The sequence below is a fragment of the Clupea harengus genome, chromosome 8, assembly GCF_900700415.2.
Source record: "Clupea harengus chromosome 8, Ch_v2.0.2, whole genome shotgun sequence".
Taxonomy (NCBI): domain Eukaryota; kingdom Metazoa; phylum Chordata; class Actinopteri; order Clupeiformes; family Clupeidae; genus Clupea; species Clupea harengus.
In genome coordinates, this window is record NC_045159.1 from 17,520,552 (window position 1) to 17,539,554 (window position 19,003).

At 41.3% G+C, this 19,003-nt stretch overlaps 1 protein-coding gene across 2 annotated transcripts in view; it reads right to left on the reverse strand.

Annotated features, from left to right (window-relative positions):
* Nucleotides 1–19,003, reverse strand: part of opcml (opioid binding protein/cell adhesion molecule-like) — a 102,580-nt gene that overhangs the window by 59,586 nt on the left and 23,991 nt on the right. The window contains exon 2 of one of the 2 annotated variants that reach the window (XM_031572181.2): nt 10,576–10,651. In XM_031572181.2, the coding sequence (XP_031428041.1) occupies nt 10,576–10,651 (76 nt within the window). Of the gene's footprint in view, nt 1–10,575; nt 11,372–19,003 lie in introns of those variants that run through there. The other variant, XM_031572180.2, reaches the window with a different exon arrangement.

A 19,003-nucleotide genomic window follows, 5' to 3' on the forward strand; every position in this document is an offset into this window, starting at 1 on the left:
ATACAACTAACAATACAAATATAAAAAATAAATAAATAAAAACCCACTGTTTAGTTCACATAATCTTTCTCCCCGGGAGCCAGATCTCTGGAAACTCTTCATTCCACACATATCCTCCGTAACCGGTTCATGCCGGTCATATCCGTCTCAGACTCTGCAATCAGCTGACAGCCCATCTGATTCATGTTGTCTGCCAAAGGAGGTCCAACACACATCAGGGCCGGACCTCCCTGACCCGTCCTCATTCTTCACCGGCCTCTCAATTCCAAGCCTGCAAGCTGAGTTTCACACCCACCTCCAGCCTCAGGTCCACCTCTCTCTCTCTCCATCTCTCACTCTTACTCTCCATCTCTCTCTCTCTCTCTCTCTCTCCATAGCTCTCTCTCTCTCCATATCTCTCCCTGCCCCTCTCTCTCTCTCTCCATATCTCTCTCTCTTTCTCTCCACATCTCTCTCTCCATCTCTCTCTCTTTCTCCATCTCTCTCTCTTTCTCTCTCTCTACATCTCTCTCTCTCCATCTCTCTTTCTCCATCTCTCTCTCTCTCTTTCTCTCTCTCTCTATCCATCTCTCATCTCCATCTCTCTCTCTCTCTGTATCTCTCCCTCTTTCTCCATCTCTCTCTCTCTCTCTCCAGATTTCAGACTTGTATATCCTCCTCAGCATCTGACTCTCCTCATAACTACATTACCAATGGCATATTGCATTTCCTAACTAATTATGAATTCATGCTTAATCATCCTCCCTTGAAAAACAGATTTATCAATGACTATAATCTCAGTTTTCACGTGATCCATGGCAGTTCTGTTTTAGTCTTAGTATTATTGCTGTGTCATGGCTGCTGCTGGATGTGTTCTGTTACCCCTGGGGGTGGTTTCCCCTCTCCGCTCCCCCTGCTCCTGACATTCCTCTCTGCATGGATGGGCAGGGGGATTTTGTCCGGAACAGAACTAACTGTACAGCCTTGAGATTGCCAATGAGTCGGCCCAATATCAATATAAATTTGATGAAAGCGATACTGACTGAACTAGTGCTCGGGCCTGGATGTCCACAAAGTGATTTTTGCTTTTATCAGTTTAAAGTTTTACAAGCAAGCCATATCTTGATTGGCTGGGACTGTGTGTGGCTCCGTTGTTTTGAGAACACACACACACATACACACACACACACACACACACACACACACACACACATACACAATGGACAGCTAGAGGACCATGATGAACAGGTCACTGTAATTGGCAAAAAAAAATTTCAAATTGAATTAGAATCAAGGACTTTGCCTTCAACCTTAGTGCTGCATTGCTACATTCCATCTCAGGTGTGTTGTCCTTGAATAGATGTTTTCACACCACTAACTCCTGTTGAGTACCACCAGACCACTAACTCCTGTTGAGTACCACCAGACCACCAGAGCCACTGCCCATCTAGCCACACTCAGCTCCATCTAAGCTTACTAATGAGTACTATGATTGATGAAGGGAAATCACAGATTGCCTGACTCATGTATTTGCTCAGATCTCACACATGCATTTGCCCTGTGTAAGGGTGGGAAAATGACGCCCATACACCTAGCAGCATGTACACAACAGCTTGTTCAAACGCTGACCTTTTCCTGACGGGACAAAAACAACTCACTCACCGGCTGGACTCTCTGTGTGTGTGTGCCGTCTTGTTGGCCATTAATGAGTGCTCTGCAGCAGATTCACTCTTTAGCTATCTCTTGTTCAGGTTGTCATGTCAGGTCTTACGTCATCTCACTGGTTCTCAGGTTAGGTCTCGCGTCACCTCACTGGTTCTCATGTCAGGTCTCACATCATCTCACTGGTTACTTTTTTCTGGGTGGAATTGATATCCACAGAGCTAAATGAGCTGTATGTCCAACACAGAGACACCTGCCAGACCCTGAAGACCACCCTGTCTCCTGTAATATGCATGTGAACAGCAGCTGGTTATAACATCTAGGACGGGGGACGTGGACAAGTTACATAAGTGGTAAGTGGATAAGGGGCTGAGAAGGTGTTCCAGTGTGTGCCAGTGTGAGTGTGTGTTAGAGTGTATATGTGTCAGTGTGTGTGTGTGTGTGTCTGTGAGCATGTGTTGTGGGGGTTGGGAAATCTGCAAAGTGGACCTTCACATAGATGATTAATCGAGAGGACGAATTCTGCTTTAGAAAATTCACACAGTTTTTAGACCTTGTCCTGTGGGGTAGATCAAACGATCCCCCCTATCTCCCTCCCCTTGGCTCCAAATCTGTAAGATATATTGCAATGCCTGCATCTCCCTCCTCCTCTGCTAGCAGCAGGCCCAAGCAGGCCCACACCCAGGCCCACACCCAGGCCCAATCAGGCCCAATCAGGCCCACACCCACACCCAGGCCACCATCAGATCAGTGATGGTCAGCTGCTGGATAGCTGTTCACTAGCTTTCCTGCTTTAATTATGCGTATTTATGTGTAGTAATCTGAAGGAAAAGCCCTTGCGGTTTGTGGCAACGCTAGTGTTGCGTTGGTGTGAAAATCTGGAGTGAAGATTGGATTCATGATTCTAGACAAAAGTGATCTATTTTTTTGTCTGCATTGCCGATGGTGTCATCGTCACGTTTTACAGAGCATTCTTTTCACCTCCATTTCCACCTCAAACCTGTCACATCCATCAGCAATGTCTACACATATCAATCGGACATAAACAGTCAAATGCTTGGTTAATGAGACCCAATTTAACTACAACTTTTCTCTTTGTAAGTCTTCGTAATATACTGCACACATATGGTAGCATGGCAAAGTTTCTTTCTCAAAATTACTGTTACTGTGAATAGGCAAGGCATTATAAGGGAGTAAAAGATGACCTGATTTCTAAAAGGCATGAAGTTAAAGATGACACATTTCTTTAATATTTTAAGCAAGATTACTTTTTCATTTCCTTCTTTTAAAGTTTCAAAATAACAAAACAGGGAAAAGGGCCTGGAGTCAAAAGTCTGGGCGCCCTGCATGGTCTGTACTAATCACAGCCCCTTTAGTGGGTATCACAGCTTGTACATGCTTTTTGTAGCCAGTCTAACTGATTATGTTATATTCAGTCTTTCACTTGTTGTTTGGTGGATTTTTGCTTTTCTTTGACAAGCCCAAAGCATGATCGATCCACCCCTGTGCTTAACAGTTGGAGAGGTGTTCTTTTCATGTTTGTGCAGGTGTCGCTGCACAGTTCCCACCACTCCAGAGTATGCTAACTCTTCCTGAAGGTTTTCGGGGGATTTGGTTTGTTTTTCCAGCAATCCTACGAGCAGTTCCCTTGGAAAGCTTGGTCCTCCAGACCTCTACTTGACCTCTAATTGACCTCCGCCGTTCCTGTTAACTGCCATTTCTTAATTACATTACGAAGTGAGGAAACGGCCACCCGAAAAGGCTTTGCTATCTTGTTATAGCCTTCTTCTGCTTGGTGGACATCAATTATTTTAATATTCAGGGTCCTAGGCATCTGCTTAGGAGCCCATGGCTGCTGATTATTGAGACAAGGATTTGACGCGTCAGGGCAATTACACAGCTTTGAAAAGTGCTTCACCTGGCCTTTCCGAACGATGATTGTGAACAAGCCATAGCCCTAACAAGCTAATTAAGGTCTGAGACCATGGTCAAAGTTAACTGAGAGCTTAAATCTGTTGGGGTTGCCCAAACCTTTACATGGCGATCCTTTTCGCTTTATCATTCTAAAATTGTACTTATATATGAAAATAACACAAATCTTGCCTACAATGTTTGAAAAGAATGTTTCTTCTTTAACGGTTTGCCTTTTGGAGATCGCTTCATCTTCTACTTCATCTTCTATTTCTTTTTTAGTTTCTTTTAGTTTCTTTTTTAGTATATATGTAGAAGATTCAAGGTTTCTGGGGGTGTTCTTTTTATGTCTGGGACAAAAACTCAGAGCTTTAAAGGCATATCGACAACAAGACCAATATTTTCCACCACAGGGGTCTCGACTTGGAATTGATAACTAGTCACACTAACATAGATTTTACCCAAACCTTTGCATGCCACTGTATATGTGTGATATGTGGTCACCATGGTGTTGTGCTACGTGATGCCGTAGCCATAGAACTTTGTCATACTTGTTTGTGCCTGGTGTCTAGCCTGTGTTGTTTACCTGGTGGTGAGTGATTGTTTTCCCCAATCTAAACCTTTTGGGCTGTTGACTGATGTGACCAATTTCAAAACCGCACTTCCGCATTTCTGTATGGGCTGGAGAAACATCCCACCATCAGACAACAGGGACCCTTTTTTCTTTTCTTTTCTCTCCTTTCAGCGGCCAGCGTAGGTAAACACTCAATCCACAAGAAGACTCAAGGCACAAAATCCCCATTAGGTGGAGGATCTCTTTCTACAGGACCATAGAGTAAAACTGCTGTCAGAAATTGTTCATAAAAAATCTAAACTTGGTTATACTTTCTATGAACCCAGTATCCATAAACCATTATACAAACATTATATAGAGGGTTATAAAGTATTCAGGACCTCATACACACACACACAAACATACACACACACACATAAACTAGTAAAGTTGTGATCCTTCATTTTCCGATGGCATTGTTTATCCATGTTATCACCAAGATTTTGAACAATGCATGGACAGCTAAAAAGTGAAGCGCGCTCAATAATGCACTCTTTGCTGACAGGGACCAGAAGTCAAGGAGTTTGGACGACCCTCGGTGGATGCATGGAAAGTCACCACAGAAAAGGCTGTCTGAGACGAGAATCCTGGCAGTGAAGTCGGAAGCATCTGTGATACCCGGGGAAGGCAATTCATGGCTCAGCGGGCTCGGAAAGCTCGGAAAGCTCGGGAAGCAGGTGACTGACAGCATCCCATTTGGGGGAACGCAGATCAATTCTGACAGAGAGATTGATCACAAACCCCGCAAAATTTCACCACAATCGTAAATCTCAACATCCACTCCTGCAGCAGCGAACTACTCCAAGGTGAATCAAGAGGCTGATCTATAAAACAGTCCTGAGGCCAGCCAGTGGTCCTTTATGGTTCACCAAGCACCAGACTAAAACTCCATCACAATGAGATATTAATGGGACATCAATGAGCAGTGTTTTCTCGTGCACTGTATACAGTGTGCGTTAATGTGTGTATTAACCCACACAGGGTGTTTGTGTCAGCCATTTGTTTTGTGTGTTGTCTTGTGTAATATGTGAACTCTTGTACATATTGTTCAAGTTTCAGGTTTATTGTCAAAAGCTTTACAACACTGTAGTGTGTTTAAAATTGTTTGTGATTCAAGTCTTTGAATCACACAAGCAAGTTAGAATTTCACTGTCTTTGTGGATTGCAGCTGCACAACTGACATTAAAGAGCTGTGACCTGACTTTGCCTTAAGATCTGAGATTTAGAAAAAAAGTGCCTGTGCTCTGCATAATCTGAAGCCTCATCTGAGTACAGAGCGTTTAAAATGTTACCACCATCAAAGAACTGAACGTGAAGCCAATTTTATGCACCACTGAAATTAGCAGGTCCCATTTTATTCCGATGGTTCTGTACAAAAAATCAACAAGCTGTCTTTGCACAATCTGCTGGCAACGAGTAAAGCGAATTGGTTTAGATTTGGGTTGTGCTTTAACAAGATTAGCTAACAGCTAGGTGACCATATGTTGAGGATACATTTGTGAAATATTTGTTAAATAGCTTTGGATAGTGTTTTGATTGTCTAACCATGATTTTTAATTAAATTGCTACCAAATAACCAACTAACAATTGGTTGGATACGTGTGTGTGTGTGTGTGTGTGTGTGTGCAGTGCAGTGTAGCGTGTGTGTGTGTGTGTGTGTGTGCAGTGCAGTGTAGCCTGTGCACCATGAGAGAATGCCAAAGCGAGCAATAACATGGGCACTCGCTAGATGGACAACATCAGTGGATAATATTCACACTGAGGTACAAGTGCAGCCAATTGAGTGGATTGAGTAGGTGCAGCTGCTGGAGGGCAGTCCCACTAGGCAGGCGACTCTCAAACAGACCCGGCCCAGTTCTGCCCCACGCCCACGCTTTCATAGAACTACCAGAACTATTATTGATCTTCGAGCCTCCAGTCGGTGTTCCGCAAGAGATAGACACACAGCCAGGGCTACTTCAATCATGTTTTTATTCAATTTGATGTATTTTGTACGTTCTTTTCATTATGCTTTTTAGTGTATTTTAAAGACTTTGTTTGTCCTTTTAATTGTGTTCTTAAATCTTTTTTTTTCATCATACTTCTATCTCATTACCTGTCTTTATCTTTCCTTTGGATGTTCCTTTTGCATTATTTATTAAAAAAGAGCATGTTGAATTACCCATGTGCATGAAATGTGCTATAGAAGTAAACTTGGCCTTGCCTTTTTGAGGACAGGGAAAACATCCAGGGTCTTTCTATGGATCTACTGGCTCTGCAGCAGAATGCAACAGATGGAGTCTAGATCCAACCCTGGGTCTTCAGTAGCTACTTGGCAGGGGGGTATGATACTGAGGCTCCAGTAGCTACTTGGCAGGGGGGTATGATACCGAGGCTCAGTACAATCTGGCCCTGACCTGGGCCGTATCAGGGCCGGCGTCCTCAGCAGCTGTCTGTACATGACAGGCCAGACAGGGGCACAGACAGGATGCAGAAGATGAAGACGAATGCCAACGCCTTCCTAATGGCAAGCTGGCCCCTCCTCCACCATTGCCCCTGTAAATATAGTGTGCCGCTAATAATATGCTCTTTTATCTCACCCTCTCTCACCCCCCCCCCCCTCTCTCTCTCTAGCACTCAATTTTTTGCTGAAGTAATGCCTGCTAGATTAACTTCAAGCTCCACAACCTTGCCAGCCCACTGCTCTCATACTACTTGACCGGCCTACCTACCTGTCTGTGTGTGTGTGTGTGTGTGTGTGTGTGTGTGTGTGTGTGTGTGTGTGTGTGTGTGTGTGTGTGTGTGTGTGTGTGTGTGTGTGTGTGTGTGTGTGTGTGTGTGTGTGTGTATGTGTGTGTGTGTGTGTGTTACTACTGGGTGTTACACCCAACACACACACACACACACACACACACAAATGAACACACTGCAGTATATTATATAATGGTGTCCAATAGATTAATACAATATCACATAGCACAAAGCTAGGCAGAACTGCGCACAACTAGCACCAGATACCTCTTAACACAAGAGAAAGGTATCATATTAGATGCGTTTAACAGCACAATGCAAGTAAACAGAAGCACAAGTAAGGGAAAGCTGAGATATTTATTTACAGTGCTGGGTAAGTAAAGCCAAACAGCATGTGAGGCCAGCAAGGACCATAATAAATGCAGCTCTCCTCCATGGAGGTGCAGATGCTGGGATTACTTTGCAATGCATAGAGCAGTGGATATTAAAGTTTAATGGTTCTATCCAGGTGATTTACGGCAACAAGAAAAATTCCTGAAACCTTCGATGAATGTCTCTACAACTATAACAACATGTCTTTCACCAAGTTTGATATTTAGGGTTGCCTCGTCCACATGCTGTCTTTGTTGAAATGGGCACAAACTACACAAAATTCCAAGGTTAATTAAAAAAAGAGGATTTTAGGAGAGCATGTTAAAAGCAATAAATACCAGTGTACGCCTGATGTGAACCTGGTACATTAACACCTGTTTCAGTTCTTCATATTGAACCTGCTTGGTTATAATATCAATATAATAATCTTTAATATATAATAAATATATAATCTTTGAATATATAATCTTTGAAAAGCTATAAGTATAACTGCTCAATAACACAGCGTTGCCAGTCTTAAGTTTTAATATTAGTGTGATTGCGTTCTTCTTAAGTCTTCTGACCATTATTTTTTCATCCATTTATTGGCGCCGTTTCTGCTCCAAGAGCTTTTGAGATATCGACACCGCTCTAACTCTGGCATGTCCATCCTGATCCCAGGCGGTGATCTTGTAGAAATGGTTGCAGTGCCCCCTGTCATTCTTTTGTTATTGTCCTGTTTCATCCCTCTATTTTCACATTGAAATGAATGGTGGAACAGTCGTCCATTGTGACGTTACTCGCTCTGCCAGCTGTAGGTTACAGCAGGTTGACTGATGGAAGCTGCCATAGCTGCCAAACAAAGATTACATAGTGCTCTATATTCCATCATGTCAACCACGCCATTACATTTATATATCTAGCCGCTAATCAGAAAATGTCTGGTATGTGGCATATCATGGTAATATGGTGCTGATGGTACAGTGGATATCGTTGCTGCTCTCCAAGCAGTAGACCTGTAGTAGACCCAGCAAAGCAGGATGTTTTTAAAAGTCACCTGGGACAAAAGCATCTGCAAAAAACCTCACCTTTACCTTTTTAATGGGACTGATCGCTTATGTTTCAGGGCGAGCAGGAAACGGAGAAATCCAAACATATTACTGATCACCTGCTGTAATTTTCACATATATAAATGCAGATTCATGTTTTGCTTGTGTTCATTTAAAGTGACAATGTAGCCCAATATCTACGATAACTAAGTTGGCCACTCACCTAGCTTCAGCCAACACCTAACAGGGTAACATAACTTAAGAAACATAGGGCACTAACGTTTTGCATTAACATTTTATCCCACTTTATGGATACTCATCTGCTGTATTTTTTTAATAAATGAAGAAACCACCAACACTGTGGATTATTTACAGTTTACATTCAAGCTCATGTTTTGCTTGTGTAATGTTACATTCAAAGTGTCGAGGCAATGTCTGCAATAACCATTCTCCAACTAGCTAGCATAGCTAGTACTCAGTGCCACCCAACAGCTAACGTTACATAATTTATCACGATGACAGATTACGATAGGGAACACTAACGTTAGTTTGTGTCCACATATCTGCTTAAACATTACCTTTTACACACTACAGCACAGGGGGGTATCCGTCGTACGTGGTTTAGTGACAAACCTGGATAAGTTAACTCAGAGTACCTCCTAATAGAAGAGCCCTCTGACGTTGTTTTGCTAGGAGAATGAACCAATGGGGGTTCTTTTATTAGGAGGTTTACCACTTGGAGTTAACTTATCCAGGTTTGTCACTAAACCACGTACGATGAATACCCCCCAGGTCAGTTAAAAACGTAAACATGTTTGTTTATCGTTTTGATTGGTAATCAACAGACGGCCAATAAATGGCCACATAGCAAGTGACAGAGCAATTTGAATCACACTATTATTTTCTCCAATTCTCCTCCATTCTATTGACCAGATGCTGCTAGGTGTGAGGCAGATGTTCTGAGTTCAATTGAGTTCTGTATTGTGATATACCGGCAAGTATCGTATATTTACCTACATTATCATTTAAAATACTGAGCAGTATCACCGATGCCATTCTCAATCAAGGATATGTTTCTGAATTTGTGTTTACAGATTTACATAAACCTTCTATGTGTCCTTGTAGTCCTCAGCACTAATGTACTGTCTGTAAATGAAAATGAATAATAATGCAGAGACACCCTTACACTTAAGTACATGTACGCTACATAAACACACCTAATGGTCAGAAATATGAATGTATCTGTTTGGACTTGATTTGCATATTCATGTTCATGAAGATCAGAGTTCAGTTGTTAGTGGTAAACCAGCCACGTTTTACAAATGACACAACCTGAAAGACAACCCAACAAAACTACACCCATGTCTCAAAGGTACTGCATAAACTACATTAACATAAAGGTCAACAATATTAGCACATAGGCTATTTTTTAAGGCTATTATCTGTATGGAAACAATTACTTCTTCTAAGCGCACACAAAGACACATTGACTTGACCACAGTCACTTTCACAAACACAGTGCAAAACAACTGAGGTTTTTTTTTTGGATGGGGGGTAGGGGGTAGAAGCTGGCCACAAAGAGACAGTCACAGTCACAGTGTACATACAGGGCAGTGTGCTGTGCTGTGGTTGGTGCTATTATAGTGACAAAATAGAACTTGAATTGACGAAATTGTCTTTGCTTCTGAGCACTAATGGGTGAATAATCACTTATTGTACAGCATGTGTACATCTCTATATATCTATAAATATATATATGTGTGTGTATGTGTGTGTGTGTGTGTGTGTGTGTGTGTGTGTGTGTTTGTGTGTGTGAGTCAGAGAGAGAGAGACAGAGAGAGAGAGAAATAAATAGATAGAGAGAGAGAGAGATGACTTTTGGCTATTCAAGTAACCTAGAATGTCAAGTTTTTGCATCGGTGCATCGTGACAGTCCATTGACTTTCGTTCGTAGACACCTGACCAATACATTTAATTATATTTTAGTCGGGGAATCGTTTTGCTCCACAAAGCAATGAAATCTAAGGACACAAAAGCGTGCTCTTTCTCCGTGTCGCCTACCTAGCAAACCTCTTAACATGACGCAGTTAGGAAGGCAAAAGTATATTTTCAGCGGCTCTGAAACGCATAATGGATAAGGCAATAATAGAAGTCGATGTCACTGAGACAAACTATCTTTTGACACACTGTGGCATATCACCTATGCCTTAGAATATATTTAGGAATATGAGCATAGACTGTATAGACACAATGAAATAGCTTTAGGTCATGGTTACTTACCTTAAGACGGCACTACCCCCTTGTCTAACGGTGATATTGTCCTTTGAAAAAGAATCCCCACTTCGAGCTGGCACTCCTGCAGGTACAAGAAACAGCAGTCTCAGACTGATAACAACGAGGCATTTCCAGGGCAACACAAAATAACTATAAATGCCCATGGTCGGTCCCGCAAAAAACTTCCGGAGCCTTCTGAATATTCCGAGGAAAAATACAAGAGCAATCAACACAAAAATCAAGCCAGACCACTACAGATAGTCAGTCTCCTCGCTTTTCCTCCAAAACACAAGCTATAGTAAGGCAAGCTGCATCAGGAACTTGGAGGCAGATTGCATATCAAAACTAACTCCCAAGTCCCCCGTGAAATGTTCCCAGTTTTCCCAAATAAGCTACGAGCAGATGTCGAGGGTAGAAGCAGTCGTGAGAAGATGGCACAGCCCCTTTGCCCTATAAATGCTTGCGATGTCCGTGATGCATGCACATACAAAGATGCATCAGTGTTTACTTGCGCCGTTTTCTCGGCTATAGTTCAAGGTGAACGCTAAAGCTGTTATCACCATGAACCGCCTTCAATATCCGCATGGATTGATTGAATGAATGAAATATTCCTGTTTTTTTCTTTTTCAAAAAAGTGAAAGAAAAACAAGCGAGGGGTTGTTTGCTAAACTGGCAACCACTGGAATGCGCTGTCCTCACTGGTGGACTCTCTCCGCTCTCCCCTCTCTTCCTCTCGAAGGTTAAGCGACTCAGTTCTCAGTGCCTGCGCTCTCAGCGCCTCCCAGGCGGCGTGAATCGTGGCGTCTGTGTTGGTGTGTGTGTGTGTGTGTTTGTGTGTGTGTGTGTGTGTGTGTGTGCGTGAGAGAGAGAGAGGGCGAGAGAGAGAGAGAGAGAGAGAGAGAAAGAGATAATCAGAATCTCTGTGTATTTCATCACCCAGATATTATAGTGTATTTTTTGAGTCACTCTATAGTGTTAGTGCAACTGTGATTAAAGGGAGCAAGCTCCATATTTCAGGACTCTACTTCACCCGATTAAATGTGCAAAACTTGCACAGATGACCTATATAAGATGATGACTAATTTGACATTCTATCTTAGTCAGGTTTATTAAATGGAATTTAATCAGCTTGTTTTGCAGCCAAATCCCATTGCTCTCCACTGGATTTGGAACAGTCACTAGCCGACCACAAATGTGTCTTCCAAGAAATGCAAGGCGAGTGAGACCAGCTTTAAGCCTTTATGTAGGCCTTTTGAATACAGGAGGCAGCATCGCTCTGTATGACCTGCTGCAGCCGCTTAACTCTTTAGCTTTTTTCCTTGCATGGTATTAAGTCAATGACTCAAGTACACACACAGCATTAAATATTATTGGTTTATGGGTTATTTCTAACTTTGACTAGTCTCAAAGCTTTCATTTAATTGTGTGGATCTGGACATTTCTACTATACGGGTAAACAAAGCTGGATTGTGTTTAGCGCAACATACATTTGGCCCTCTGTCTTGGCCACTGGACCTGTCTGTGTGTACCAAGGTCGTTAGCTGAGAATTATGATGATGGACTGTGGCTGAAATAATGGAGGGAGATAAGGCCTAATTAAGAATATATATCTTCATGTGAAGTAACCTGATCCTTCAAATGCAAGGCTAATTTAGTTATTTTTTAATTAAAGCTTTCCACTGACCTCAGCAAATCTTCGATGAGTTGTTTTAATTAGCAGAAAACACTCTGTGTGAAATTTGTGAGAAGCTGACAGTCAATAGCATCAGTGATTTGCTCTGTCTCTCTCTCTCTCTCTCTCTCTCTCTATTTCACTTAAACACATCCACAGACACAGACAAAGACATCAAATCCTGAAATAAGAGTCTCCAAATGTGATAGTCTAACTTTTTAAATCAAAATGCTGATATAACATTAGATCTTTGTGTATCATTATATTAGCTGAGGACAGATGATAGGAATTACAGCAGAATAAGAAAATCAAAGTTGGCTTGACTGCATGTTTTCCACAGTAACTAGACAGACATGTTTGACTGAAAGTGTAGCAACAGTCTTATGAAAGAAAAATATGAAAAGACATTTAATCCTTTCATTTTACAAAGTCCTTGTGAACCACTGACCTTGTGCGCCAAAACAGTGAATTCAGTGTCTGATAAGGGCAATGTGTCACACAAATCTGGAAATTGAATCATCTTAAAAACACCTGCGGGAGCCAGCTGGGGTAAGTTCTTGTTTATGGGGAAAACACTGATAATGCGCCATGCTCTATCATTGAACCACTCTAACAATGATTCTAATATGGTGTACATCAAGACTAAGTTGACAGTGCATGAAAGCTTGTAACTGGTTAAAGTCATCTCTCTACTTTGTCAGAATTATCATGTGTTTAGAACTTGGCTTTTGATTTTCATGTATATTTTGATATATAATATATACATGGTCCTGCAACGTCTGTCGTTTCAGAGTCCAGCTATGTGATCACAGAGAATGAGAGAGAGTATGAGCTGAAAATTGAAATGATTTTTTATTGTATGAAAACACAGTGTTTGCTCGTGTCCATAGGTACCCCTCCCTCTCTCTCTCATCAGTGTTAACCGTATTGAGACCAAACATCTCTTCCCATGGTGAATCAACACAACATGGATGGGAATTCATTATTTACACCTTTGGGGAGTTCAGTGTCACCCACATCTGCCCTGTCGAGAAGCCTGAATCATTATTTTAGATGAAGCTTTCCACAAATTCCCTTAGAGATGTCTACTCTACAAAAGCCCAGAGAACTTGTATGTCTTGACTTTCCAGTATGGTTGAGTGAGATTGCTTCCATTAATGCACACTCCAAGAAAAAAAAAAAAAAGAAGAAGAGTAGGTAGAGATTATGCTATTTGTTTACCATTACTGCCACAATTTATGAAATCCCACCCTGGGGAAAAGCCTCAACAGTATAAATCTTCAGAGAAGAGAGCTGTCCTATTTTCCCCTTATCCGAGGCCTGACACAAACACCACAGTGGCACCCCCGTCCACCTGCATATCCATCCAAATAAAACATGCTCTCCTCGAAAAACATCTGTCTCAGTCTCTCCCAAGACTACACCATTTTCATTCATGCATTTCTGTTGGCCTCCTTGTCCAATTCCTTATCCATACCCGTTTGTCATGACATCAGTGCTTAACATCAGTGCGTAGGGCATTTTGGAATTTAAGCATTTGTGAGGACAACCCATATGCTTATTAGGCTTTTTTTCTTTTTTTTATACCACAGAAGAGAAACATAATAGATGATGGATGGAGTGTTTTTTCAACTTGGACTCTTTAAATATTGATGTTAATGTGTTCCTTTAGGTCCAACTGCAGAGCAAAGGAAGAGGGCTAACATAATCAAGGTCAAAGGTTCAGCTCCCAAGAAGTGCACATGGCAACAACATGTAGATCTTTCCTTTGCTGAAAGTTGCTTTGAATAAAAGTGTCTGCTGGATGAATACAAATCTAACTATAAGCCCAGAAAAAGAAACGTAGGCGGATTCAGCACCATGGACAGCACAAGAGAAGAGAGGCTTGAAGGAACTCTGGGCAGGACCATGGACAGGACCTCACACGTTTGCTTGACATGATGAATCTCCTTGTCTTAGTCACATCATGGTAAATTAGGATAATTCTAATGACTTTGAGTTGTTTTTTTATCCTATGTGCTTATTATAAATATGCATGTGTCCATTCCTCATTAGTCCTATTATTTTTAAGAGTGTATTTTATACATTTTTAATTTAGTCAGAAAATCAACTTCACTGTTATCTATATTCCTGCTTACATAACTACCTACCTATCTACCTACTAATTAAAATCTCATATGCAGAATATGGGAGACAGCGTAGACACCCAGTATGTGTGTTTTTGTCTTCTTTGGGATTGATGTCACACAAATAAATAATCTGCAATTACGGGTGGATTCCATTCACTCCATCTCTAATGCAGACTTAAAAAATGTCACTTTTGATGTTGTTGAACAACAGTGCTATTTCAAAGTAAGATGTAAAGAAGCAGAAAAAGGTCCCCTCTTCCACTCAAGGCAATATCAATCAAATCAGCTCAGCTTTACCCGAAGACATCCCTTGCAACCACCGCTACGGCTCACACTTTCTAAGCTGTTGGACAGAATACTCAGATGAGCCTCGGCACTTAGGCGAAATAGCAGCCCCCCGTTAATTATGAACAAAAGACACAGAGGACAAATGGTGTGTGAACAACAGAGTTGTAAAATGAAATCTAGTGGGAACATTGCCCATCCTTTCCATTCATCACACGTCTGACAGCCCAGGGATTCCTGCCACACGGCTGTTTTCTCTGAGAGCAGTCATTTGGTCTGCCTCAGTAATGCGAACGGCTGTTTGTCAGCACGAGCTGGACTTGCTGCCACCTGCTGTGCATTAACTGATAAGCCTATTTGAAAAATAAATGCTTAAATGCCTTTGTAATCCACTCGCACCATCCACATGGAAATAAAATAAAGCTCAAATGCCATCATAAGGGTTTATGAGCAAGTTTTGAAATACGAAGAGTTATAATTTTATAGAGGGAATGAAAACTTATAGGGTGAATTTAGTTTGATTGCGCTATCTACCATTGTAGTATCATACTACTAATATCATATCTCTCTTAACATCCTCCACAGTCTAGAATTCTCAGCTGCAACTTTCCAAACATTATTTTATACAACATCAAAAAAGCTAGGTTTATATCCTCCATGTTATTAATGGACAATCATTTTTTATGCTATGGAATATTACAGGTCTGTGGGTGTGCCCTTATGTGCTAGGTGTGTGTGTGTGTGTGTGTGTGTGTGTGTGTGTGTGTGTGTGTGTGTGTGTGTGTGTGTGTGTGTGTGTGTGTGTGTGTGTGTGTGTGTGTGTGTGTGTGTGTGTGTGTGTGTGTGTGTGTGCGTGTGTGTGTGTGTGTGTGCGTGCGCATATGTGCGTCATACGTCTAAAATATACTTTAGCTCCCAAAAAAGTCCTTCTCATCCATTGCCTGTAAATAACGGTGACACTTGGTGACCTAGCATGGCTTAAGCATCCCCAATCACAGTGCAGAGGGAGATTCATTTCTGTTGTTCATAAATACTAGTCCGCCCTGTCACTCACAGTGTCCCTCAGTCATTGAGAGATTAATATGTGCCCTAGCCCTGAGGTGATTCAACTGGGGATGGTGACAAATGTCATGTATGGAAGGACTCGCGGGCTTCTAATCCTTCACTGTCACCAAGTTTTTACTGCGCCAGCTGTACCCTTAAGAACTCCGAACCAGAAAGATCCTTGTTTGTCATCAAAATTGGCCAGGGCATTTCACCAAGGAATGAAATGCAAGGTTTTCTTCAGGCAAAAACTCCCCCTGCTAGATTACATACTCAATTCTGTGCAACGATAGCAAGCACTCGAGATTTGACTGCTTCAGGTCCCCCATTAGTGATGCAGGAACATGTCATGGATTTCTGGAGACTGGGCCCATTTACATCCTCACACGAGCTTACAGGACATGATTTGCATTGAGCTGGATTAAGTGACAGGTATTTTGTTAAGGACAACATAATGACCTTCAACTAATCTCATCAGATTTTAAATGCAGTCGCCCTGCGCACACTCTTATGGTTAGAACCATAACGTCACACATGGCTATGCCATGGAAAAGACAAGTGTTTAGTCACTGTTGTTCATTGTGTGTTGAGTATTCATTCAGCCTGGCAAGGTATGCAAAAGAAAAAGCATTATACTCAAAAGCGTCTTATTTATAAAATACATGTGTAATTTAGCAAATCGTATGAAGGCAAATCAGTGAAGGAAATTATACCTTTTGTATACGACTTTTTAATGCTACGAGCATGTGTATACTGTATCAAATGTTATGCATCATATCAACAATATTTTAATTGAATAATTTTTTCAAACATTGACACTACGGCCTACCTCAATCTCTTCTAACACCAATTGTACCATTAAAAATCAGCACATATGCAAGCAGTGTGGCCTCTAGAAACAGTACCTGTCTGCACCTCATGATGCACTAGAAATCTTCAAAATCTGTGAATGCTTTGCTCTATCTATTATATGCCCACCGAGACCTCTCACTTCCACAGAAATGGAATACTTAATCACAGAATGCAGTTGCACTCAGAGGAAAATGAAGGTTTTTCGCAAGCAACCACATATTTCACTTAGTTGAGCTACTGCTCATCAAACTAGATCTCATCCAAATTCTGAATGTTATTGCAAGACAACAGGGGCCTCCACATGTAAAAGTGTGCACAAAACTGGACCAAATGTGTGCGGTTATAAATCACCCGCAGTGACGAGTTTCCTCATATGTATCAACAATCACACATGTCCCATTTCATCTGGATAGGGGACGGACGTCCCGTTGATAGAATTGTTTGAGGACCTGACAAATTCTCTAAATTTGCCAGAAAGATTGAGCTGACCAATGAATTCATTATGAATGTCAACTGTGAGGAAAATACCAATTTAATTTAGCCAGAGCAGACAGGACAGACCATCTGATGCATGATGATTAAAATGTACTCACCCCCGGCTCTGAGCATAAGTACAAACGCTAAAAAGTAGGCAAGGGGCTGACAGGGGGGGCGGTGTGGGGATGAGAAGGGGGTGGGGGTGTAAACTCCTGTGAATGAAGAGCATCGATCAGCAAATGGAAATGAGACTGATATTGTCCATGGGCCGCCCATTTCGTGACATAGAGAACTCCCAAATGGTTGACTCTATGTCAACATCAGCCCTGCAAGGTTCAGTATGATTTTGAACAGCAGGTGGCGTGTTGAGCCATTTCCAACCCATAAAATGGCGATTTTATAAAAATGGTACTTTTGGTAATATTAACACCAGCATTGATGTGTTTGATCACAGGAGAGTAATATCATTTAGTTTGTAGCTCAAAAAAATATTTAACTCCTATTATTTTCCAACATTGAAATGATAGTAGTCGTCCATGGCTGTCCATCTAGCATCCTAAAATGACCCCAAAAATTATGTTTATCGAAAATCGAAAGTGTTTCATCACTTTCAGTGTGCCCGCTATTAAAAAAGTAACGCCTATGGTGTTTGGGTCAATATGCCTCGAAGCAACATCTGATGTAGAACCAGCTATATGCGCAGCCCTGTCTCACTCAGTGTGGTAGCCCTTTTCTCACATTCATAATTACCTGCTAGAGTGTCCATGTCAAGAAATCTAATTTAGCATGTTAGCTTACTAGCAATGCATTGTATCCATGTTTTTTCCCCATCCTTTCTCAAAGCTCATTTTGTACAAACTTGGTTTCTGTATCATTTCAATGAGCCTTGGCTCTACCCTGTTTCTCCATATCTAAGTGGATGTTACAGACTCACAACCTTCTTGTCTTTATTTAAGTATGTCCATAGATGTATAGATTAGTATCATTAGTGTTCAAAAGAGGTTTCACCTTTATTTCTTCTGCTCTGACCAATTTTGAACATTGAAATGTTATAACTGGTTCATTTGAAAGGTGGCGCTATAGACTGGATTCATGACGAGATGGTTTCATTTCATAAATATCATAATCGCAACTGTCTAGAAACAATATTAGTGCTAGTTTGGGGGAATGAATTGTAGTTGTACCTAAGTTCACTAAATTTTTCACACGTTTGCAATGCATGTGGTCTACTGGGGACAACGAGAGGGACAAAGAGAGGGACAGAATCTGTGTCAACCTATTTGGTTGAATTCTAGTAATTTTAACAGTGTGCCAAATGTTGTTGCAAGTTGTACCTAAATATCTAGGTGAGTTATAAAATCAATTGAATCCCGGGTCGTAACGACCCATAGGTAATAGGTGTTATTTCTTCTTAGCATAATAAGAGGGTTAGGGGGGCAGAGCCTCTTCAATGCTAATATACTCATCCACTGAAGCGTACCTACATAAGAACTTAATGACACTGCAAGATGTGTGTGTTTCTGAACAGCTTCTGTCAGCATTCACAGCATTCGCAGGAAGTCTTTCATAAACAAATGACAATGTGTGCTAATGTAGTCAGTAAACTATGTGTGATGTGAACAGGATCTCTTGCCTTTATATTTTCCCTTTTGTCATACATTTTATTTTATTCCATTACACGTCTTCAAACGTCATTTGAGAATAATGCCATGACGCCCTCATACATATTCAAACTTTCCTTTTTACACTTATGAATGTGTTATACAATCCTGGTGTGGGTTCAAATGAAGTTTTTTATGCTCATCAAACATGATGCAAGGCCCTGTTAGAGACCAGTGTAGAGTACAAATCTAAAGAGGAATGTCTTCTTCCAGCCTGGAGTTATTAATCCAAAACCTACATACGCAGTATGTGTGTGAATTCTTATTAAAGACTGACGTTTCAAAATGGTAATTTTTTAACCAGAACGCAACAT